This window comes from Gavia stellata, chromosome 4, assembly GCF_030936135.1.
Source record: "Gavia stellata isolate bGavSte3 chromosome 4, bGavSte3.hap2, whole genome shotgun sequence".
Classification (NCBI taxonomy): Eukaryota; Metazoa; Chordata; class Aves; order Gaviiformes; family Gaviidae; genus Gavia; species Gavia stellata.
Genome location: NC_082597.1, coordinates 4,686,595 through 4,710,726, shown reverse-complemented (window position 1 = coordinate 4,710,726; position 24,132 = coordinate 4,686,595). Strand labels below are relative to the sequence as shown.

The window sequence follows — 24,132 nt, the reverse complement described above, 5'->3', positions numbered from 1 at the left end:
CCTAGGGAGACACAGTAGACAGGAGTCACAAGATTTTTCTCTCTCTTTCTGTCCTATCATGTCTTCCCCAGAAACCTGATGATTTTCTTTTCTTTTAAGCTCAGTATCCAAGAGAGTTTATGAGTCGTTGCTGTTCTCCTGAAAACTCAGCCCGGTTGTTAGCTAACCTACCCAGGAGCTCAAACAGGAACGAGTCTTCCTATGCTGTCCATTGTATAGATTGGCCTTATGTAGGGTAACAAATTTAGGGAAACCTCCTGGGAAGCCTCCCCTGCCAAAACCTCTATCAGAGAATAGCTGCAGTGGGCTGCGTGGGCCCTCTGTCTGCAAAAGTGCCAGAAAGTGTCACGGTGTGAGTGCTCAGTACTTGTGAATATTCGGGCCAGAATAGTTGGTGTTTCAGTCCCAGTGCTAACTGTAGCTGTTTGTCTTCATTTTATAAAACAGGAAGAAGGAGAAGATCTCACCATATCCAGGACACAAGTAAAACAACAACCTGCTGCGACCTGGCCACACACTAACTGAACGTTGTTCTGAGTTTTATAGTCGCCCTAGACTTTTGCACAAGGGGCTGATGGAAACTCACGGCTCCACACTGCTGGGTAAGAGAGAAGACACTCAAGCAAAGGGCTACGTCTTCGTTTCTCAAGTTTTCCTCTCTTCTTGATGGTCTTGCCTCCTGTCTCCTTGAAAAGAGAGTCCAAGTTTTAAAGTCAGCCCAGCCAGAGGAGCAGTTACCCTCGTTCTTTCAGCTGAGAAAATCTTTTCCATGTTGTCCACAACTGTGATGAAAAGAGAAGCCACTCTTGACAGAGACTGAACTTGTCTGTCAGAAAAATACCATTTACAGGTAAGAAAATGGCATTCCCAGCAAAGAATATGGATCTTCTTCTGTGTGAGGCTAGAGAAGCTGCCCTTGGGATAGAGCATTTTATGTGTAAAAAGGAGAGGAGACTTGGGCTGCATCCCACACCACCAGTCATTCAACTTTTTGCTGTTGTAGTTGAACAATATATTGTTGTCAATATATTTGACTGGTAACAGCTGGTGATAGGGCTCGTGTCCTTTAACTTTGGTGGTCCAAGACATAGACATCTGCAGCTGAGTTCAAAGTGCCTCTTGCTCCCCATTGACTAGAAGGGCAGCCAGGAATGACAAGCTTAGAAGTTGACACAAATGTTGGGTGGTAAATCTCAGTCCTTGGGCCCAGATGGCACAATGATGGGCACCAGCTACAACAGTTTATAATTTCTGGTTTCACTAGATCTTCTTTCTGGAAGCTCTGAAAGAGCCTACAGGGAAGACCAACTCAAAGCCTTTGTTGTGTTTCCTGGCATCTTGATTTTATATGTTTCTGTTTTCAGCTGCTTAAAATTATCCTGAGATCCTTTTTTTTTTTTGCTCCACTCTCTGCAGTGTGGCTCATATGAGCTGAATTTTCTCTTTATAGCTTCACTTATGAATATGGGTCAGCACCCAGGCAGCTGAATGCCCAAGATCATTTCCATGCTGTATATAAATAGTGCACAGTTATTTCACAGTTTCATGTTCAGCTTGCAAGCTTCCAACAGCCTTGTATTCCCGAAACCTTTTCTATTCTCATAGCAATCGGGTTCTTGAATGCCTGACTCAACATAAATTACAGCAGAGGTCATCCCAGCCAAGAAAGTCCCAATTTGCCTTCTGTGTATTGTCATTCTTGTTCCTGACAGCTGGCATCAAGTCATTTGTACTCAAAGTTGCTGTTGTGGGTCTTCCCAGCCCTGCGATGAGTTCAGCTATGCGGTTAAGCTGACAGCTGAGTTACACTACCTTACGCACGTTAAGCAGCACTCGGTCAGTCTGTCATCTTGCTAGACAGTGGAGGAAGCCAGAGAGTCTCCAGTTGGATGGATAACTAACGGCCGGCGTACCCCTGTCCGACGGAGATAAGAGGCTGGTTAAAACCAAGGGAATTTTTAGACTCTTCCCAAATATTGCTTGTCTTTTGTTTGACACAGGACTTGTCATGTCTCCCTTTCTGCGTATTGGCTTATCCAACTATGACAGTGGCCCTTACCTGCCATCCCAGGGGGAGGTTATTAACCCTTACTGTGCTGTGATGGTTAAAGAAGCCGTGGAGTCAGGTAAGCGAGGAGGTGTTAAAAACATATGTGAGCTTTTGTAAGACATGTGTGTGCCTTACTGTGTCATTACTGGTGTGTAGGAAGCACACTGGTAAATCTTTATAAGGGTTTCTGAAGTGCTTTTTGTCTCTCAGCACAGTGCAAGTTTGGTTTTGGCGTGGTCTGCAAGATAATCTGATTTTACGATGATGCCCAACAAACAAATCTATGTCTTCAATTTGAGGTTATTTTCAACTGAATTACAGGTCCCAGCATGTGACAGAGCAGATGAGCTGAGCTGTATTCGGTTTCACTTTTATATGAGCAGTTGTTGGTTTGTCAGTGGGACTCCAGACAGATGAAATCTGGGTACCCTAGAAATATCCTGGGAGGGCTGTCTTTCTTTATCACATTTTTTCGAGGAACTGACAGGTCCAGCAAGTTCCACCATTTAGAACAAATAGCTTTCAAACACCCCCAGTCTTTGCAGAGAGAGTTAATTTCTCTGTGTAGTTGCTGTACTATGTAAAATGTTTGAAGGTGAAACCTCTTGCTAAGTTGTTTTATGTGTCTGGATATATGGATTGTTGCATGCTTTTCCTGATTGAACAACACTGATGAGTCCTTATTGGGAAAACATTTCTTATATGTCTTATGCATGAAAATAGTCCCAGTTAGAGGATGAGAAGTTCTTCAGTTCTGCTTTTCAAGAATCATGAAGATCAAGACCTTCAGTATTAGGGAATTCCTCATATTGGCTGTTATTTATATTAAATCTTCGATAAATTTCTAACTTGACTGCTGTGATTCTTTTAAAAATTAAATCAACTCAAAAATCTCTTTTTATACCTTGAGAAACGAGCACAAGTCTGATGAGGAGTGGCTGAGGGAGCTGGGGTTGTTCAGTCTGGAGAAGAAGAGGCTGAGGGGAGACCTCATCGCTCTCTACAATTCCCTGAAAGGGGGTTGCAGAGAGGTGGGTGTTGGTCTCTTCTCCCAGGTGACTAGTGACAGGACTAGAGGAAATGGCCTCAAGTTGAGCCAGGGGAGGTTTAGACTGGATATTAGGAAAAACTTCTTCACTGAAAGGGTTGTCAGACATTGGAAGAGGCTGCCCAGGGAGGTGGTTGAGTCACCATCCCTGGAGATTTTTGAAAGACGTGTGGATGAGATGCTTAGGGACATGGTTTAGTGGTGGACTTGGCAGTGTTAGGTTTACGGTTGGACTTGATGATGTTAAAGAAAGGTCTTTTCCAACCTAAATGATTCTATGTTTCTATATAATCTTTTTTTTTAAAAAAAAAAAAAACCAAAACCTCCATGTAGTTAGAAGTGTTACAGCAATTTGTTACTGATGACAAACCATTTCAGAGATCATAGGCGCCTCTGAGGTATAAAAAAATCTGCCCTTTAAAAATGGCTTCTGCCTTCACGAGCCACCCGGCCCAGTGCCATTTCACCACCTGTCTTGGTGACATTTGCTTCGTGAAAGCTCCTGCTCTGTGTTTGAACTCAGCAAGCCTCCAGGAAAAGTGCTCCCAGCTACAGTGGAAGCTGCTGCCCGGGAAAGACAGATGCTATTTTATTTTTTCAGGAACCCAGGGTTAGATTAATCCCTGGTAGAATTCCACAGACGTCAGCAGGGATGCACCAGGGGTGACTGTCTGATCCCATATATTGGCCAGCTCATTCACATTCCAGGGCTTGTTTATTTAAGCCATATGTTTTGGAGTGCAATGCAAACAAAAGCACTTGTTTTGCAAGTGCTGTGTTTCACATCCATGGAGTTTCACTGATGTAGCAAAGAAATAATGGTCCTTACTGAGATTTCTGTTCTCTATGATGCTGGGAAGTTTATGTCTCATTTTTATGTCTCCTTTTGTCTGCTTTTGTTGAAAGAGTGCATTGAATATGTATTTGCACGCTTGGTAAGAATGAATTAAGCCTGCAGGCAATGAGCTCAGTATATGATTGCCTAAATCTGCATATGTGAAAAGTCAACCCCACTTAACTGATAGAGATGGATTCACCTTAGATTGAGGTGCTCTAAAATTTGGGGAAACTGAATTTGAACGTAAAATTTAGCTGCACAACCGCTTCTCGTACCAGGCAGAACAAGGTTGAGAAGCGATTTTATGCTGCAAGAATGATCTCCGCTCGGTTTTGCCATGCAGACCAGTGCTGATGGTCAGAGCGTACTGCAGCTTAAATCAAGTTTATGTGATCGAACCAAGTGCAAAACTACTTTGTGAGAGCCAGGTGTTGGATCATGGAGTGAAATTTCAGCAAGTCGGTACTGCTTGCAGGATCCTGCATGCCTCTCCTAAGGAAAGTACTTTCTCAACCTAAATCTATCTCGTGAGTATAGTTTAGGTAGTGGCTCTGGCAGTCATTTCTCCAAGTGTACGGGGTGGTGAAGGGAGATTTTTGTTATAATCTCACAGCCCTGATATTTGTTCTCTCCCCAATAAACATTCTCTCATTTCCTGAGATTAATATTACACAATCAGGAATCACTGTTTCCTTATTTCTCCTTCTCTCCTGCCTCCAATACCTTTGGAGCTTGTTTACCAGTTTTAATCCATCCTGAAGGTGTGATACAAGCCTCAGAAATCCTGGAGTTCCTGCCTGTGTAAATTAAAGCTAAGGAGAGAAAAGAAACCTGAATTAGTCCTCCCATCTAGGGAATTATTTTCTCCAGCTCATGTTGCATTCCAGGATATCGGCTGCATGTGCTTTTCCAGCTGTGTGGGATGAGGGAAAGGCTGGGATTATTGGAAATAGGAGCAGGGTCTTTAGGAGACAGGAGTCGCAGGTCTGCTGCTCACAGGACTGCCTTTTATTCTCTTATTCCACCAGCTTTGGCATTTGATGGGTTGAACATTTGCGGAAATGTGAAATAGAATTTACCTTGAGTAAGTGTCCAAGCCTTTTACAGGGCTGTATGAAATAAAATGGGCTGTATGAAATAAATAAAGCTGGCTGAGACAGAGACAACTAACCAGAGATAACTTTCTGCAAGCTAATGCTAAGCCTCAGAGATATCCTTCACCATTTTAAGATGCATCTGCTATGAAGGAAGAGGAATTAATGCATGAGGAAGAGGTGCAGAAAAAGTTTGCTTGGTTGAAAACTCTATACCGCTGTGGATGTGGTTGCAGGTCTGCAAGGCAGTTCATACATTAACGTCCGTGCCTTAGCTGAGTTGTAGCAACTGACTGGACATGCGCTCCAGCTCAACCTTAATTACAAAGTGCACCCAGCTTTTGGGGGGATTGAAGCAAACCTGTTTCATCCTGCATTGCCGTGATGATATATGTAGCTGGTTCTGTGATGAGATTCACCTGATTAGAAATGGGTATCTGTGGTGTCAGAGTCTATATTTGAGGTCTACTCAGTAGAGTTAATGGAGTCAAGGGTGGAAATGATCTTTTCTAAGGTAGATGTCTGTATTTGGTCAAAAGAACACACCCCAGCTCCATTAATTTATATTGATTATATTCTCTTCACTGGCTCTGAACGGAGCCAATGTTCAGGCAGCTCAGATATGGGCATAAACATTGTAGACACTTAAAGTTAAGTGAGATGAATCCCATCCTACGTTTCACTTCACATAGTAACCTCCTAAGACACTCTAACATGGTCCATTACACACCGTGCCGGGAGAGAGACCTTAAAGTGGGTAAATAACACAGATCTGTCTCAGGGACTGTAGAGTGGTGCAGATGAGAAGCAACTCCAGTCAATCCAAACCACTTCTTCTTGACAGAAAATGGCCAAGTGTACGTGCAGAAGAAGCCCACCATGTATCCACCCTGGAACAGCACTTTTGATGCCCATATCAACAATGGCAGGGTCATGCACATCGTTGTCAAGGACAAAAGTGCCGAAATGGTTTCAGAGACCACGGTGGAACTCAAGGTGCTGGCGGAGAGGTGCAAGAAGAGCAATGGGAAGACAGAGATATGGGTGAGCATTGTTATCTCCTCTTGCAGGATGTGATGGGGAGCTACTGGGGGGTAGGAGAATGCCTTGTGTCCATGCCAGGCTGTGATCTCCTCTTGCAGGATGTGATGGGGAGCTACTGGGGGGTAGGAGAATGCCTTGTGTCCATGCCAGGCTGTGACTGTGACCAAGCGGGCAGCAGGAACTGGCTGCCGTCCAAGGAATAATGTTTTCAGTCTACTTGGGTATGACTTGAAGGAAAGATTTCCATGCATGTCAGAAAAAAAGAGCATGGTGCATTTATATTACCTGCTGTTACATTGAAACATATGCCTTCTGTTAGCCAGGATTCTGGTTCATGTGAGCTGTGCCCACATATTAATCTTTGCTTAGGAAACCCACTGGGGCGAATGGTGGTAATATGAGTGCCTAAGTGTGAATTATTTTATGTGCTCTGGGGAAAGACCTTTAAAAATTTAATCTAATATCAAGTAACTGTTTCACAGCTGCCTGACTTCAGAGTTATGTCAGAGAAACTCCTTTAAAATCACTGGAAATATAGTGGAGTAACTTTGAAGTAACAGTCTTCATAAGCGTGCTAAATGTAAGGTTGTGTTCCCTGGTAGTCCAAGCAAGAAAGTTCTTGATACTAGTCTTTAACATGTAGTATTCAGTATCCATGCCATGAATAACAATAAAGTGGAAAGACATATGGAGAGAAACTGATTTCCTGGATTTTTTCGTTTGTTTTATTTCTCACGCCAGGTCTCAGGCTAAGCTGCTTGGATTAAGCAGAGAGCAGAAAAGTCAAAAAGGCCTGGGTCACTTAACAGACCTAAGAGCAAGATGTGGTAGATATTTGCACATTTAACACATAACTTGGAAGGAATTGAGATACTTAGGGACAGAATTGAAAACCAAAAGTCTCTGCTCAGCATCACTCCAACCCCAGGCTTCAAAGGCATGGGAGGCAGTAGCCTGGTGAGGAGGAGAGGGGGCACATAGGCTGGGGTGCTGCTTGCATGCAGCAAGGGTAGTAGACCTGAGGTCAAGTGGAATTGGGAGACCCTGGTCCTGTTGTGTCCCAGCCTGGTAGCAGCTCCTGAGATGTCCTCTCCACTCACTCCCCAATACAAGTCATGACCTAGAGAGGGTGGTCCCAGATATCCCATCCTGCAAGGGTCGTGAGGGGAGAGAATAACATTTTTCTCACTTTTCTGTGCAACGGCACTGGTTCACCTGGAAGGTAGAGAGGTAACCTTGCTCAGGCTGTGCTGGAATTGGGTGGGGAAGGCACCGTTGTGGTTCTCAGGCTGAAGAAATATTTGAATGTAAGTCTTATTCCTAGACAAGTGGATCCAAATTTACAAAGGCACCTATGGACAGAGGTTCAGATAGGTGAGAATTTCCAGGTCCAGTGGGAAGACCCAAAAAAATGCCTGAGAAAGCTTGTAGCATCACTCACGTTAACTGTAATGCAAGTTAGACTTGCAGAACCAAACTTATAAAAGATTTCAGTATCTTTTAAGTACCTGACTGAAGTTGGCTGATTTTTTTACAGGTGCTCCCACTTGCCCCTTGAAAGATCCACTGGGAACGACAAGTTGTCTCTATAGATAATGTTGGTCCTGAGCTGGTGTCTAAAAACCTGCCTACAGCTTCTGTGGTTTAGTCACATTTATCTCTTCTATTATCTCGCTGTGAGAGTTTGATAAGAGGTGATCTAGCCTCCTTTCTCTATTGTTGCTCCTACCCCATCTTGTAACCCCACATGGGTATGAGCAACCCAAAAATTAGTGTTCACTGGCATTCATCCATTCCCACTAGGAAAAGGAGATAGCTTGAGTCATCCGAAATGATTGTTGCTTCTTTGAATGACTGTTTAATGACTGCACTGGGCTTTTTTTCTTGTTTTTCACTTATCTCAACCAGCTAGAACTGAAACCTCAAGGGCGAATGCTGATGAATGCAAGATACTTCCTGGAAATAAGTGGCAAGTGATTTTGTTTGTTAATCGATAGATGTGATTTCTGGTTATGTGGGGCAGACACGGTGTCTTCACTAAAAGCAGTGCCTATGTTATTACTGATTGATTCATAGGAACTATCATAACGGCTTGAAATGAGCACTCCAGAAAAGCAATTTTTATTGTATGGTGGGGATGAAGATTGACTGTTCCTCTGTGATTTGTAAGGCAGATTTTTGGCTGTTTTACCACTAAAATGGTAGATTTTCTCATTACGCTAAGTAAGTTGGAATAGGTACTTCAGGAGCCAGCTCCCTCTGAAATCATTCTACTTGTATGTATGCATGTAACATGTGCTGTGGTGTGCATTATAGTGCTGATGTAAAGATTGGGATACAATTTACGGTTGACAACACCTAAGTGTATGTGTTGATTGGGCTTTTAAGATCAAGAGTAATCTAGGCAAAACAGGCAAAGAACCTACAGAGTGATTTGTCTGATCAAATGCAGGTTTCTGCTGCAAGGTGAGCCGAGTCATTCACTGGGCTCCATTGCCTGCTGCAGTTAGACCTCCAGGGACGTGGCAGCAGCTTAGTCACTCTGGACAGGGGACACACCATCATTTACATGTCTTCACTGGGAACCAAATCCCACCTGCAGAGTTCAATGTCCATGCGAAATGCATTTTGCTCTGTTGAAGGAAGTGGGTTGCAATCCAAATGCTCAGTCTTATGTCTTTGATGTCAAAGTTCTTGCTGCCTTTCACAGATGTGGGGTGAAGCTGTAAGGTGTAGATATCTAGAAGGACCTTCGATTTATAGAAACATAGAACTACTGAAAGCAGCAAATAGCATGTCCATACTGATATTTTCTTCATCCATTCCTACCTTTAATATAGAATAAACTACTGTTTCCTCCTTGTATGTTATAAAATATCAGAGGCCGAAGCGTAGAAAATGCAAGTTGTGTTTGTATTACAAATAGCAAGATCAGCATCAGATCACACAGGGGGCCAGTTTCCACAGACTACTTATGAGACTTGCTGTGTAATGCATGAGCAAAACAAAACAGAGATTGAGAGTGAGATATTGTGTGTGTATCTAGATTTGTAGCCACAAGCACATATATAAGTGCACATGTGTATATATGCATGTGTAGTCAGAATTGGTTTGTTTGCTCTTCTAAAAAGTTTAAATGTGAACTGTGAATAATGGCATGGACACAGCAAACAGCAAAGCAATTGCTGGCATGGAAAAATAACAGGAAAAAGAATATCCTAGAAACATACATACGTGCTTACTCACGCACACATACATGCATACTTAAAGGATTCAGTTAAATACCCATATATATACACACACACATGTGTGTTTGTGTGCATATATAGATAATTATTAATGTTTATGTAATTTAATCTTTTTTAGGGCATGGTTCTTCAGTGCTATACAAAGTTAGAATTTTATGTTTAACTGCAAATTATCTCTCCCTGGGAAAATTCTGGTCTACATTTCAAAAGCAGCATTATGAATATTCAAGAAAGCTCAGAGTCCCAAGTTTAAAGTCATTTTAGTGTCCTTGCAGGAATGTTAGATAAAAACACATCCAAACAAGTCTTGTGTGGGTTTCAGAAAACAGTATTTCTTAAAACTATTCATTTCCATGAGGGGATCATTAGCTTCAGTCACTTAATATTTTGGCAGCTGCATTTTCTCAAGGCGCCTGATCAGGACAGGGTACCCTAATAAATATTCTGTTCCCTTTCCCCCCAGATGCAAAGGACCTGGCTGACTGTGAGACTGAAGGCTTTTTCTCCTTGCACCAGCGCAGGGGAGCCATCAAACAGGCCAAAATCCATAATGTCAAGTGTCATGAGTTCACAGCCACCTTCTTTCCACAACCCACCTTCTGCTCTGTGTGTCATGAATTCGTATGGTAAATGAAAACAGATCTATGCATTTTCCCCTTTCAACCCCAGGGACCAGTTCTTGTGTAGACGTGGTGCTTAGGGACACGGTTTAGTGTAGGACTTGGCAATGTTAGGTTTACAGTTGGACTCAATGATCTTAAAGGTCTTTTCTGACCTAAATGAATCTATGATTCTGCGATTCTCGTGAGTATCTGTGCTCCTGCTGTCAGTAAAGGCAGCAGGACTGGACCCTTGGCATCTTACTTGCAGAGTTATTGCATCACTTCAAGGATGTGGTTCACAGTTGTAATTTCAACTGTGAAAATTCCCTTCATTTTTTAGTTTATTTTTTATAAATATTTTTGTCTTTGGCCAAATGCACAGACATGTCTCATCAGCCCAGTTTGCTGTTCGGATATTGTGAAATTCAGAATTTGAATATGCTGTGAAAACCACAGAGAATCACTCCACAGTTAAATTGAATGAAGATATTTAGATTAGGGAAGCTCTATAAAGACTGATAAAAAGCAAAGCTGTTTTATTCTATTTCTTTCATAAATGTTGCTCTCTTTTTTTCTGTTGAGGCTTTCAGAAAATTCAGAATTAACCATTTCTGTGTTTATTTCAGGGGTCTCAATAAACAAGGCTATCAATGCAGACGTAAGAAACTTTTTTTATTTCATTACTATCATTATTTACTGGATCCTTTGTTAAGGATTTTTTTTTTATTAACACCATGACACACTTGTTCTTTCAGAATGTAATGCAGCCATTCATAAGAAGTGCATTGATAAAGTAATAGCCAAGTGTACAGGATCAGCAATCAATAGCAGAGAAACAATGGTATGTATTATTATTTGGTTGCTTTTAAAACATTTGGGTGTCATTCAGATCTCTCCTACATTGCTGTAAGACAACTGATGAAGCAAAAGGTGCTACTGAACTAAAGGCCGTGTGATCTGATCTGTGCCCTTGGTTTTTTACGTTCTCAGTGGTTTCATTACCTCCTGCTTCTGATTTACTCAAATGCAACCGCTGAATAAGCAGATGCTGAATCAGGACTGACGTTTTTCTAATGTATGAAGTAGAGCTCAGGGGGAAGTCATGGATATGAGGTGGAGATTTACTGGAGGAAATTCTTCACTACATGATGTTAGGCAGGACGTCACACTGAATTTTCACAGCAGTACTTCAACATCCCACTCTGTGTTATCTGAGATTTCCAAGCAGTCAGTGGAAGATCTAGCATCCCCACTATTATTTATTTTATTTTTCTCATATCAGTTTATAATCGACCTTCTTTTTTGGTGGGCAAAAGTGGAACTTAAACTCTTGACAGGACTATTCCCTTTTTCTTAATTGTGTCCCACAGCTTCTGTTTGCTTCCAGTCCTACCCTGGCTCCTGTTCTCCTTTTACAGTCTTTAGAAATTAGATTCATCTCACCTTGTCTTCTGACATCTCCAGGGTAGATGTATCCAACTTTGTCATTACCTTTGGCTCCCTGTAAACTAAAAGAATAAAAATAGGCTTTTCCAAAGAGTGATTAATGACAACAAATGTAGACATCCAATTCAGGATGGGGTGATTAATTTTTAGAAGTACCCCTGTTTTTCCATTGAGCATTAAGGGAGTCTGGGTGCGTAGCTGAGGTGCAAGTTATCTGGTCAGATAAATCAAGTCCAGGTATTAAATTACCCAGTTCCCACTGAATTGCACAGATATTATGTATCAAAATTTAGCTTTGTATATCTGAATGGTAGTTATAGATGGTTTCTTCTTGGTCGTCATACTCAAGGATAAAGGGGCAGTAGACATCCCAGCTTCTGTGGTATGAGCCTGGGGGCAGCTGGTTTTCCATGCAGAGCTGAGGTGGAGAGGAGTGAATTGCCAGAACAGCTTTTCTCTTGCAGTTCCATAAAGAGCGGTTCAAGATCGACATGCCTCACCGCTTCAAAGTCTACAACTACAAGAGCCCGACTTTCTGTGAGCACTGCGGCACACTCCTCTGGGGCCTTGCACGGCAAGGACTGAAGTGTGATGGTGAGTCCCTGATCTATGTAGCTGAGACATTGTCTTTAGGGGGTTGTAATCTGAAGGGCCAAGTCTCATTTATCACACTTTTCTACACGACCTGTATGAGATGGCATCCAGGGTGGTGAAGGAGTGGTCAAGAGGACCATCCTTCAAGGAGGATCATTATTCAAGGAGGACGACAACTGTCAGTATACAGAAAGATATGTGGTCCACAAGGCTGAAGAGTTGCTTCCCACAGAGGCAAAGAACATCTCAGTGACACTGCTGATCTTCCAAAAATACTCCTAGTGTCAACTTGCATGCTCTATTTCCATTGTCAGATAGACCCAAGACATGTCACCATCTTGATTCTCCCTCTCTACTCCACTCTTGTGAGACCCCACCTGGAGTACTGCATTCAGCTCTGGGGCCCCCAACATAAGAAGGACATGGACCTGTTGGAGTGGGTCCAGAGGAGGGCCACGAAGATGACCAGAGTGCTGGAGCACTTCTCCTATGAAGACAGGCTGAGAGAGTTGGTATTGTTCAGCCTGGAGAAGAAAAGGCTCTGGGGAGACCTACTAGCAGCCTTCCAGTACCTGAAGGGGGCCTACAAGAAACCTGGAGAGGGACTTTTTACAAGGGCACATAGTGATAGGATAAGGGGTAATGGCTTTAAGCTGAAAGAGGGTAGATTTAGATTAGATATAAGGAAGATATTCTTCACCATGAGGGTGGTGAGGCACTGGAACAGGTTGCCCAGAGAAGTTGTGGATGACCCAACCCTGGAAGTGTTCAAGGCCAGGTTGGATGAGGCTTTGAGCAACCTGGTCTAGTGGAAGGTGTCCCTACCCATGGCAGGGGAGTTGGAACTAGATGATCTTTAAGGTCCCTTCCAACCCAAATCATTCTATGATTCTATGATTCTGTGATCTTCATAATCCTATACTATACCAACAGGGAGATCCTGTTCTGTGATTACTGTTTATCTCTGAGCTGATAGACTGTAGAGTTTTGGTAGCCTATAGCTGCAAAGGCTGATGGATGTGGAAATGCAACCTTTTCCAATAAGAAGATATAAAAAAACTTTGTCTCCATAGAGAACCAAAAAAAGACCTGAGCGCCATCTCATGACACATAAATGGTGACCAGGCTTTGAGCTGTTTATGTGGCTGATCTCTGCCCTTGGCCAACAGCACATGTTCCTGCCCAACCTGATGTCAAACCCTTTACAGCCTAGCTATCCTTTGTTGACCTGACACCTCTTGTTCTTTCTTTCAGCATGTGGCATGAACGTACATCACAAGTGCCAGACAAAGGTAGCAAACCTTTGTGGAGTTAACCAGAAACTAATGGCTGAAGCTCTGGCAATGATAGAGAGCACCCAGCAGGTAAATACTCTAAGCCTTGAGTGACCTGGAGAAAGGAGGATCAATTGTTCAATGTTTGTATCAGTGCAAGAAATAAGGGCATTGAGTGGAGCACTGTGGGTAGCAAGTTCAAAGTAAACACTAGGAAATGGGTTCTTCATGGAAAGGGTAGTTAAGCTCATCTCAGCACTTTGTGGAGGCCAAAAGTTTTCATGGGTTCAAGCGATAATCTCCTGTGTTCATAGAAGAGAAATTCATTCAGGAATAATAGAATGATCAATTCTGTTAATAGAAAAGCACTGCTTTTGAATCGGGAAATCTCTGAGCCACGTATCTCCGGAGATAGGGAGAATATTCTGAGATGACTTTGCATGCGTGTAATCTTCTTCTATCTTTACCTGGTGTCTGCTTGACCCCCATCGCAGACAGGACATGACCTGGATGGACTCTTGCTCTGATTCAGTACAGTTGTAGTTACATTATGTTTGTAACTGAGGTTGTGTAACAGGCTCCAAGGCAGAGTGAGAGGAACTTGGTTTGGGTCCTTTTGCTGTCACTAGCTTGCTCCATGCTTGTGACTTGTCAGTTTGTCCTGTGACTTTTTGATCTGTTTGGAATGAAACTCCCCAGAGCATAGACTCTCATGAAGAGACCTGGGCCTTGGGGAGAGGATTGAGGTACTACTGTCATATAAACAACAATTTATGAACGCAGAAAATTGAATTAAAAGAAGGAAAAATAGCTTGTCTCACGCCCAAAACCATAAAAGGATTTAGAGATTCTAGTTCAAAATCAGGATTGTTAGGATGCATCTCAGCTCTTGAGTAACCTCAGAGAGGGACAAAATCCGTAGGTACCTAGTCCTCCATACTTAGGTTACTCAGGTATCCCAAGGCAACATCTTCATCCATACAGCAGGTGTTTTTCCATCTATACCTTCCTGAGGGGCTACCTACCAGGTTTAGCTCTGCATATTTCTCACTTTTATGTGATAGGTAGTGCTGCCAAACCTCCAAATAAGAATTTTTTCTGCTCTTACTTCTCTATTTCCTACCTGCTGTCTCTCTACAGCTCTTTGGACTGTATGCTTGGAGTCACCATTGAGAGGTGAAGAGGACAAACACTAGATACTTTCCCCAAAATTTCTAATCTCCAGAAATTTAGGCTTTGGGGACTTCTTGAGCCATAGGTGGAGTCTTAGTGTTTAGTAGCCCTCAGAGGATTTACCTTTCATGCCTTTGTCTCATCACCCTTGAATCCAGACAAACTCTTACCTTCTGCAACATCCTGGTGCAAGATGTTCTTCGGAGTGACATCCAGACACTGTACAGGGATGAAACTGCAGCATGTTCCAGCCTCTAGTATTTTTCCAGATTTCTCTTCAAAGAGGACTATTGGGAGGAAGTCGTTAATTAAAATGCCATTTGTGTGGATAGCCAGGGACTCAGATCCCTGTGCAAAATAGAGGATCTCAATATTGGCAGTACAAAGGCCTGTTAACACCCACACACACCTCACAGAAGGCTGTGGGTTCCTCCAGGTTACCAAACCCCTAAACGTTAGGTACAGAGATGCTCTTCTCATAAGCAAAGACCTTTTCTAGATCTTGGCTTCTGTGACAGTCACACTCAAGAAGCCACAGTGTCCATAAGCTCAGAACATGACATTTGGCTGTTTTCTGTAATCCAGGCTCGCTGTCAGCGTGACACTGAACAGATCTCCAGGGATGGACCTCTTGAAATTGGCTTCCCTGTTCCTGTGGAGGTAACACCGATTCAGGCATTGCCAGCATCTACAACAGGAAAAAAAGGTAGTTTGCCCTAGTGATATGGTTCAGCAGGCTTTGTTAATTTTTTGGTTTGTTCATGGTTAGGTGGGGGTGACCGGGATGGGGAATTTATTAGCCATTGAATCTTTCATGCATCTTTCCAGCCTAGAGCAAGACATACCCTTTCTCATCCCAGGATATCAACAACTCTTCCCAGGCATATCACTGGGGCATGGCAGATACCCTAGAACTCAACCTCGTTCCTTTTCTTTCTATAAACCTGCACTTCCCCCATGCCATCCCAACCTCTGGTGACATGAGACACCAACCACTACTCATTCAGCTAACCCCTAAACTCTCTTTCTGACCTGGCACTGGAACATACCTCATACCTCCACTGGCAAGAATGTGTTTATTCCCTTCTTGGGACTCATAGACTGTAAAATCTGAGAACTTTAATGAGAAACCAACCTCTGAACAGGAGATTGGGAGTCCTTCTGATCCCCATGGCAAATTCTCTTTCTGAGTTCATATTTTTGGGTGGGGGTTGACATTCAGTACCTTTGAAAACCATTGACAGATCCCCACTTCATTCACCCAGGACCTGATCTAGGTGTCACAGCCCTCTGTGCTACAAGAACAGACATTTAGGAGGGTCAATGAGAGATTGGGAAAGATTAACAGACCTTGGACAAAGCTGCTGGGGACTCTGGCCTGAAACAAAAACTACAGTCTCCTCAGGAGATCCCTTGTTTGTCTGCTTTGTGCTTGAGCCACAGAACTCTGGATATTAGGAGCAAAAATGTCACCATCTTTCATTAGACCCATGTGGCCCACGTAAAAGGCCATTTCAGGACTGCACCAACTTCATGGTTCATGGTACCCCTCCAAGAACTGTACTGTTCTGGAGTACTTGATCAGAGATCTGTACAAGCTGGAGTACTTGATCAGAGTTTCACATCCAGAGTAGGGACCCAGTATGAAAAATGCTGTCCCATCTCTTCACGTGCTAGCTTTGCCAAGGGTCTTGAAAAGGCCTCAGAAAAATGGGTCCACATCCTAACACCAACCAGCAAGAAGATATGAAGAACACAGGTGGCCAGAAATGAAGGGTTTGGTCGTGTTTTGCTGACATAAAATGGAAAGACAGATGAAGTAGTTTGTAAAGCAGGAGTAATGCCACTGAAGAAAGTGGAGTTACACTGGAGTAAAATTTCCTCCGGAGAGAAAGAAATGTAGGAGCAGAGCCAATCTACTTAGTAGACATGGCCAGCACATTTCCATTTATGTGGAATACCCTTTTAAACCCCTTTTCTAAACACAATACCTGTAAGTGTTCTGGGGATTTTCTGCTCATTTCCAGGGGTTTATTTGAATGCTGTGATGTGTGTTGCAGAGCCACAGGGCATCTCCTGGGAGACTCCGGTGGAGGGCACAGTGAAGGGGGAGTCCCTAATAGAGTCAGACTTGGGAGAACAGACCCAGGAGCAAGAAGAGCACCAAGTGCAGCTAAAACTAACCATCGAAGATTTTGTCCTGCACAAGATGCTGGGGAAGGGCAGTTTTGGCAAGGTAAGCATCAGGGGACTACATGCCACTGCATGGGTCTGTGTGTTGCTTATTATGGCCCTAAATAGCATGTGGTTTGAAGGCCACTTAGGAAAAAACATCACTAAGCCCTCAAAGAACCTTGCTCTGGCACGGCTGGATCTTGAATTCAGTCTTCTCCTTGACTAAGACAAACATCTTCCTTTCTCTTCCCTCTGCCCCATTAGTTTGCTGTCTCATGAGTGCCCATAACAGGAGAGGCAAGCAGCCAAGTAAAGCTGCAACTTCTCTTTCTGTGCAGGTTGATGGAGCCTGGGCATCCACAGAGAGCTGGTGGGAAAGATCTCTGTGCTGTCCCCTTTCATGCAGCTACTCCTGCCAACTTAGCTGAGCAAGCATGGAGGGAGGCGGAAGCATTAGCTGAAAAGTTGAGTGTGGATCACCTCCCCTCTCCAGATCAGCAGGTCCCCAGCTGGGAACGCTAACTGCTCTTTCCCGGCTCTGATCTGTGCTGGAGCGTAAAGCAAATTTCACAACTGCCAAGAATTTGTGCTTTTGAAACAAGTACCACCTGTTTGCAGTGGATTCATTAATCTTGATGAATTGTGGATTGTTCCTCCTTCTTGCAGATGTCCCCTGGAAGGGGACTCGTGTTATTCAGTGCCAGCTCAGAGCTGCATGAAGCAATTTCAGAGTAACTCACCATTGTATTTTCACAGCCAATAAGGAGAATTAGTATCATTATGTATCACATTGCTCAGATCCCACATCTTTCCAAGGTGGAGACTGCGCCTTAAAGAAAGCCTGCTTTTTGCCTGCTAAATGAGCTGGAGCAATTGCTGCAGCCAGTTCTTAAACTGGTGAAATATTTGCTGTGTTGGCTTTCCATACTTGAAAATACTTGGCATGTCTACAGTTTGCATGGGAAGCAGAGCTGAGGCATCTCAGTTACAGCTAAGCCAGAACACCCCAAAATCCACAGCCCAGACTAACCTGGACTCAAGGGCATAGATGTCATAGAAACATTTATGTTGGAAGGAAGGGACCTCTGGAGGTCATCTAATCCAACCTGCTGCTCAAACCAGGTTTTTATCAGATGAGGTTGCTCAGGGTTTTGCCTCGTCAAGTCTTGAATACCTCCACTGAAGCAGATTCTGTACCTTGCTTCAGCCCCCTGCGTTAAGAGGGACTCTCCAAGCCTGCAGACGTCTGCATCTCTCTGCAGTGCACCATGTGGGTGTGGAGAGGATGGGCTATTTCATGCCCTTCTGCAACCAAGGTCACCCACAAGTTTCCTGTGTTGCTCCTGATGCCCTTATTTGCTTGGAGCAACATTCACTTCCCCATAGAGGGGACAGATCTCAGTGCCTGAGGGGTCTCTTCAGCTCTGCATGGACCAGGGAGGTTGAGCGCCTGACCTGTGAGAAAGCCCCCTCTGCATGAGGTCTAGCATTGCCTACTCACACCTTGGAAGTCACAGCAGAAGTCACAAATGTACTGCGTTCCCCGGTTTCCCCAGGAGAGCAGTGCCCTGCACAAAAACGGGGGTAAAAAGGGTGCCTGCAGCATCAGCACTGTTAGTATTTCTGGTCATTCACTGCAGAGACAGAGGGAGGCTCCAGGCTCTGCTCTCTGTCCAGTGCTACAAAGTGAAATGCAGCAGTAGCCAAAAGGGTAAATAAAACTTTTGTCAGGACTAAAACATGTCTGAGCTTACTCAGTAAATAGTGTCTGGTAGAGAACTTCAAAGACCTCTTTGATGAATCTTACATATTTATTCAGTCTATGGGAAACTGTTGATGGGCTGTTAACGTAAAGATCAGGTCTGGCACTGCCTTCCAGTGGAGACTTCTTTGCTCTGTGGTCTCTAGAAAACCCTTCTCTGCTGCTCCATGTCTCAATTTTCCTGCCCATAAAAACAGGCAGAAGCCCTAACTTCTCTGGGATGTGTTTTGCTCTTCTCAGAGAAGTCCTGCAGAAGCATAGGGGACCCAGACTGTCTGCTTAGGCCTCCTGCTAACTGGGGGGGAGAAAGTCACTGCTGGTATAGATCAATCTAACTACTGGTAGACATCAGTTTACACCTGCTGAGGATCTGGTGTAGGCCATTTGCATTTCACATGTTGACAAAGCAATATTCTATGTTTTGTTACTTAAAGTCAGAAAACAGGAAATGTATCTCATGAGCATTTGCATGAAGATGGTTTCAGTTATCAGAAGTGTTTGGCTCTCTGACATGTCCTGTCCACACAGGCGTGTAGCCCCTGCTCTTGTAATCACCAAGACCTTCTCAACCTTCCCCGGGGTTCAGCTTCATAAAAATGTTCTGGGTGTGGGGAGCAAACTCAAACTCTACAAAGTCTTGATGGCAGAACTGGGCCTTAAACCTCAGCTTTTTTAAGGTCTACCCTAGTGAATTCCCCAGAGCTCAGCTTCCATCCTTGTGTGGCTGTGTTGCCAGTGCTGAGAGAAGCATTGCTCTTTCTGAGCAGCTGTTTCCATCCTAGGTGTTCCTCGCCGAGCTGAAGAGCACAGACCAGTATTTTGCCGTGAAAGCCCTCAAGAAGGATGTGGTGCTGATGGATGATGATGTTGAATGTACGATGGTGGAGAAGAGAGTCCTCTCCTTAGCGTGGGAGCACCCATTCCTGACTCATGTCTTCTGTACGTTCCAGACCAAGGTAAGACAAGGATCTGTCACATTCGTCCACAGGCTGAGGATGCTTTGCTGAGATACGGATACTTGGTGAAGTGTCTAAGTCTGCTAGATGTTAGGGAATAGCTTGGACATGAGGTGGTGCTAAGGGAAGGGATCTTCAGGTTAACCACCTGGGAAGTGGCTCCAGAAATTTCATCTACCTTCCCCACATTAACCTGGGGGTGCATTTGAGGATTACGGCATCCAAGACTGATTGAGGTGGCTGTGCAGAGATCCCATATTAAAATCTGTGTCCTGGTACCCTGGGCTGAGGATATGCAAAGGCCACATCCACAGCCAGGGTGCAGATGTGCCCAGACTGGTATTATTTGAACCTCTTGGACCATGAAGCAGTAGCTTTATGCTGCAGCAACTAGCCTGGTTCAGAGCTAACTCAAGAAACTCTGGTTATGAAGAATAAACATGCTGTCATTCACTTTAGGAATCTTCTTTTCCCCCATTTACTGTTAAATTGCATCAGACTCTTCCTAATTCATGCAGGACCACTGGTTGGTGAAGGCTGCAGTTCAGAGGGGCAGCACAAAGCATCTTCACCTGAAATCCCACTTAGGACTCCAAACCAAAATTGAAGTGATGTTTAAGCAACGTACATATTTTCATGGCCCTACATGGCAACAAACCACTGACTGATCAGCTTTTCAGAGCCTTTTCTACAGCCACAACCAATCATCTTAACACTAAAGCACACAGAAGGCATAGAAAAAAATTATGAAAGGGAAGTTGAGAGATTGTCTTGTCTGTCCAACCTACTCAAACCACTCCTGAGAGATGCTTGCTATCCCTGAGCTCAAACTCAGAGCAGCACCACTCTCGCAAGGCTGCTTGTTCAGGGTTTTGTTAGGATGCTCCCAGTCCCTGTTCAGTCCCGGGATTTAGTGATACAAAATACTGCTCGGTGTGAGGTTAGGACCTGCTCGGCAAGAGGCTTGCTGCTTCTGCAGGGTCAGGAGAAACAAATACAACCTCTGCGGTATATTGGTATATCGCAGTCACCCGTGGGATGCGGCACCTGTTTAAAGACAGATTGAATTTGTAACAGGGAACGTCTGGGAACTGCCGTGACACTAAGCCCAGGCATGCTTGTTTAACCCCTTCGTGCCTCTCAGTGAGGACATCATGGTCTAGGAATGGATCCTTGCCTGGAGAGGAAAGGAATTAATTCCCTTTTTATTGGGCTAGATTTCAGAGGAAAATATAAATGACCCAACTCCAAAAGCAAAGAATATCAAAACTTAATTAAAAAGGCAAATTATTCACAACAGTCACAGCTCTACAAGGGAGCTTATATTCCAGGGAGAGCTGCTTGTGCTGCCTGTAACTCCAGGTGCCCAAGGGGATGTTGACTGATGCAGCAGTAGAACCATCTTGTCCGTGGTCCAGCCCTGGTCCAACCCTGGTCTGGAAGCTGGAGGTTAGGTTGGGGATGGACACAGCAGGGGCAGCATGCAGCTCTGGTTTCAGGTAGCACATGCATGTAAGTGTCTACTTCTCTCATGAGACCCCAGCAAAAAGATGAGAGACCAAATGAAATCGTGCCAGGAGCCAGATGGGATTTACTGACCATTTAGGGGGTGACTGTGCTTCCAGCTGTGGCTAAGGCAAGGAAAACTTGCAGGATGGAAAAGCAATGGGTGCCTGAAAGATTCACGGGCGCCAGGATCAAAAACTCAAGCGATCTTTTCCTACATTGCCTTAGGGGCAGCGTCACAGTATTGCCCTCCCTCCATATAGAAAGTATCTGCATCCGTCTCAACCCAAGTCAACGTTGCCACTTTAAAGTTATTTGATCTCTCCATTTTGCCCTCAAGTGCTCAGATTCAGAAGTTGCAATGAGGCTGCCCAGGCCAAAGCCGCTCTGAGCTGTGATTGATTTCTAGCTTATGTTTTTCCCCTCTGACCTTTGCAAGCCAAGCAGCAATCACTCAACGCGTGAAAGTCATTCAGAGCAGGAGAGCTGTGACAAGCCATGGACAGTCTTTCACAGCTCAAAGGACAGCATGGTTCAGTCACAGTATCTTTTAGAGCAAACATTTTAGAAGCCAGGGCACTGCTGTGTAGTCCCTCTCTGGACTTTAATATTGAAAACCTGAATTTTCAGCTGAAAAATTGATTTTTTTTTAAGGCATCACTGGATAGATAAGTAGTTTCAAACCGAAATGCATGTGTCAATGCCCTTCTGAATCTCTAATGCTTTGGCTTGCAAGGTTTCTGAGCTGCTTCAGGTACTGAGTGACTCTGCAAAGGACAGTAAAAACAGAATCACAGAATCACAGAATCACAGAATCACTACGGTTGGAAAAGACCTGTAAGATCATCAAGTCCAACCTGGAAAAAAAAAAAAAAAAACCAAAAAAAAACCCCACCACACAACAACAACAAGCCACAACCCACCCAACACCACACAGCACCATGTCCATCAAGCTACATGCCACAATGCCACATCCACACGCTCCTTGAATATCTCCAGGGAGGGTGACTCTACCACCTCCCTGGGCAGCCTATTCCAATGTTTCACTACTCTCTCAGTAAAGAACTTTTTCCTAATATCCAGCCTGAACCTCCCCTGGCGCAACTTGAGGCCATTTCCTCTCGTCCTGTCACTTGGGAGAAGAGACCAACACCCACCTCTCTGCAACCCCCCTTCAGGTAGTTGTAGAGAGCGATAAACAGGAATATTCCTACACTGAAACTTCAGTAGTCCCCATGTCTCCAGAGGGAAAAAAAGTCATATAATCTGTTGACAGTTCTCTGAGCTCTGGGTTGAGTTTCTTCCTGGCCTCAACCCAGGTAATCACTGAATGCTGAAACAGATAAAGCTTGACAGCCCTTCAGACAGGTTTTTGTAGGCACCAGGCACCTAATGCTCCTTTTTATTCCTGTGGAGGCTGAACGATCAGTGCTTTTGAAACTCAGAATACTTGTCATGTTTTGCTACATGAGAATAAATTCAAACGCATGGGGGTTTTTATCCCAATCTGTTTTTGAACTCTACTGTTTTATTTTACTGCAGTAATCTTTGCATCCAGATATTCAGCTGACATAATTATATGGTGTGAATTTTAACAACAAGCTCAGAGAGCTATTCTGTTATATTAGATTTAAAGGGACACTGTTATGTTAAAGAGGAGGAAAAACATGTTTATAATTCTGTGAAATCCCAAAATTAGTAATGCCAAAACAGTGACTAGCATTCCAGTGCTTATGTTTTATTCTTTTTGCATTTCACTGATCTTCTGTGATAAAAATAGGCTTTCCCTTTTTGAAAGTCACTTTTGTTTCTAACTGTTTCTTTACTTCATTGACCAAGTTTTTATTCACACCCTTTACCTAAATGCAAATTAAGTCTTGAGGCATTTTGGCTTATAGCACAAAGTAGCAACACAGAAGCCTATCTTAGCCCAAAAGAGAAGCAATCTTTATTGCAATTTAAAAGGAAATGTTACAGAAACATTTCTTTTCTGCTTTGCTAATGTATTATATCTTTTCAAAGTCCTGATGGTGAGCCATTTTCACATGCTCTGTTATTTTAATGTGCTCGATACTGGCTTTAAAATCTCTTACATTGGCAGGAAGGAGAAAAGGATTGTAAATAAGGAGTGTGATCCTAATTTAAAAATTCTTAGGTTCTGAAGTGTTTTCCATGAGTATTTTCAGGAGATTTCTCATTAAAATATCTCCTTGGAGGAAATTGCAATTCCTGCAAATTTTTCCAAGGGCAATTTCAGTTTTCTTCTATCTTTGTCTTGACGTTAGAGGGATGGGACTGAATTGCTTGACCTGAATCAGAGCCTGTAGGTTGGCTCATGCGCGTTTCACACCCATTCGATGTTCAGCTCCATTGCCTGGCTGCGCCACGGACCTTCTGAGCAGCCCTGGATCAGGCCCACATGCCCTCCCCAGGCAATGCAGGATCCTTTCTGAGCACAGCATGGCTGCAGGATGCTGATGCACTGCAGGAGAAGTCATCCTGCAGGGAGGTGAGGTTGCAAGCCTTGACTTCCAGCACTGCTGAACCACTGAAGCACAACAAAATATTGGATGGACTAAACTAAAAGCACAACAAAAATCTTGGTCACAAGATGAGGTGTCCTACGAGGTCAGACCAGATAGCTTTGTAGCCAGCATCCAGTTTTTGGCATTGACCATGAAGGAAGGCTAAGGAAGAGAGTACAGGGCAACACAGTGATTTTTCTCTTGCACAAACCACCCCATGCCTTGGTGTTCAGCCATTTGGGAGACACGATCTTCAAGATACAAGGTTTCTAGGTCTCTATCTCCTCCTACTATTTTTGGGGGGATAAGTCAGCTTGGAAACATCTGCTCAAAGCTAGTTGGCCAAATTTGAACCAGCTGATGGGAAAGCTGGGGAAGAATTGGGAAGTTTAGGGAGGCTTTAAGGATTTTGCCTCTTGCAACCAGCAGGCTGGAAAACTGGCAATGTCTCATTCAGTAGTCCTGGCCCAAATTTCAACATGGTTCAGCAGAAATAGCAGCGTCTCAGCAGGGCTTTGGGATTTCAACCAGGTTCTGCCAGAGAAGGTGTCAACAGCTGTAATTATAATATCAAAAATATGAAGTCTTTACAAGACACTTCTAGGTGGTGTTAGCCCATGTGGAGTGTATTGGCAAGGAAAAGAGGGGGCCAGCTCACAAGCATCGTTTTTTTAAGTGATAGATGATCAACATATCAAATACACATATTCTAATTGCCTTCCTGTTGTCCAACTCTGAGGAAAATTGGCCCAAAATGCATTCAGCTTTGCCTGGGATTTCTAAAAGTCTGCAATGTA

The 24,132-nt window shown here is 43.8% G+C and overlaps 1 protein-coding gene across 2 annotated transcripts in view; it reads left to right on the top strand.

Annotated features, from left to right (window-relative positions):
• The first annotated feature begins 2,008 nt into the window (after positions 1–2,008).
• Positions 2,009–24,132, top strand: part of PRKCQ (protein kinase C theta) — a 42,072-nt gene continuing 19,948 nt past the window's right edge. For both annotated transcript variants that reach the window (XM_059816108.1, XM_009816134.2), the window contains exons 1-11: positions 2,009–2,126; positions 5,875–6,074; positions 7,983–8,043; positions 9,786–9,948; positions 10,551–10,582; positions 10,680–10,765; positions 11,835–11,964; positions 13,219–13,328; positions 14,997–15,117; positions 16,472–16,647; positions 19,131–19,304. In XM_059816108.1, the coding sequence (XP_059672091.1) occupies positions 2,009–2,126; positions 5,875–6,074; positions 7,983–8,043; positions 9,786–9,948; positions 10,551–10,582; positions 10,680–10,765; positions 11,835–11,964; positions 13,219–13,328; positions 14,997–15,117; positions 16,472–16,647; positions 19,131–19,304 (1,371 nt within the window). The remainder of the gene's footprint in view (positions 2,127–5,874; positions 6,075–7,982; positions 8,044–9,785; positions 9,949–10,550; positions 10,583–10,679; positions 10,766–11,834; positions 11,965–13,218; positions 13,329–14,996; positions 15,118–16,471; positions 16,648–19,130; positions 19,305–24,132) is intronic.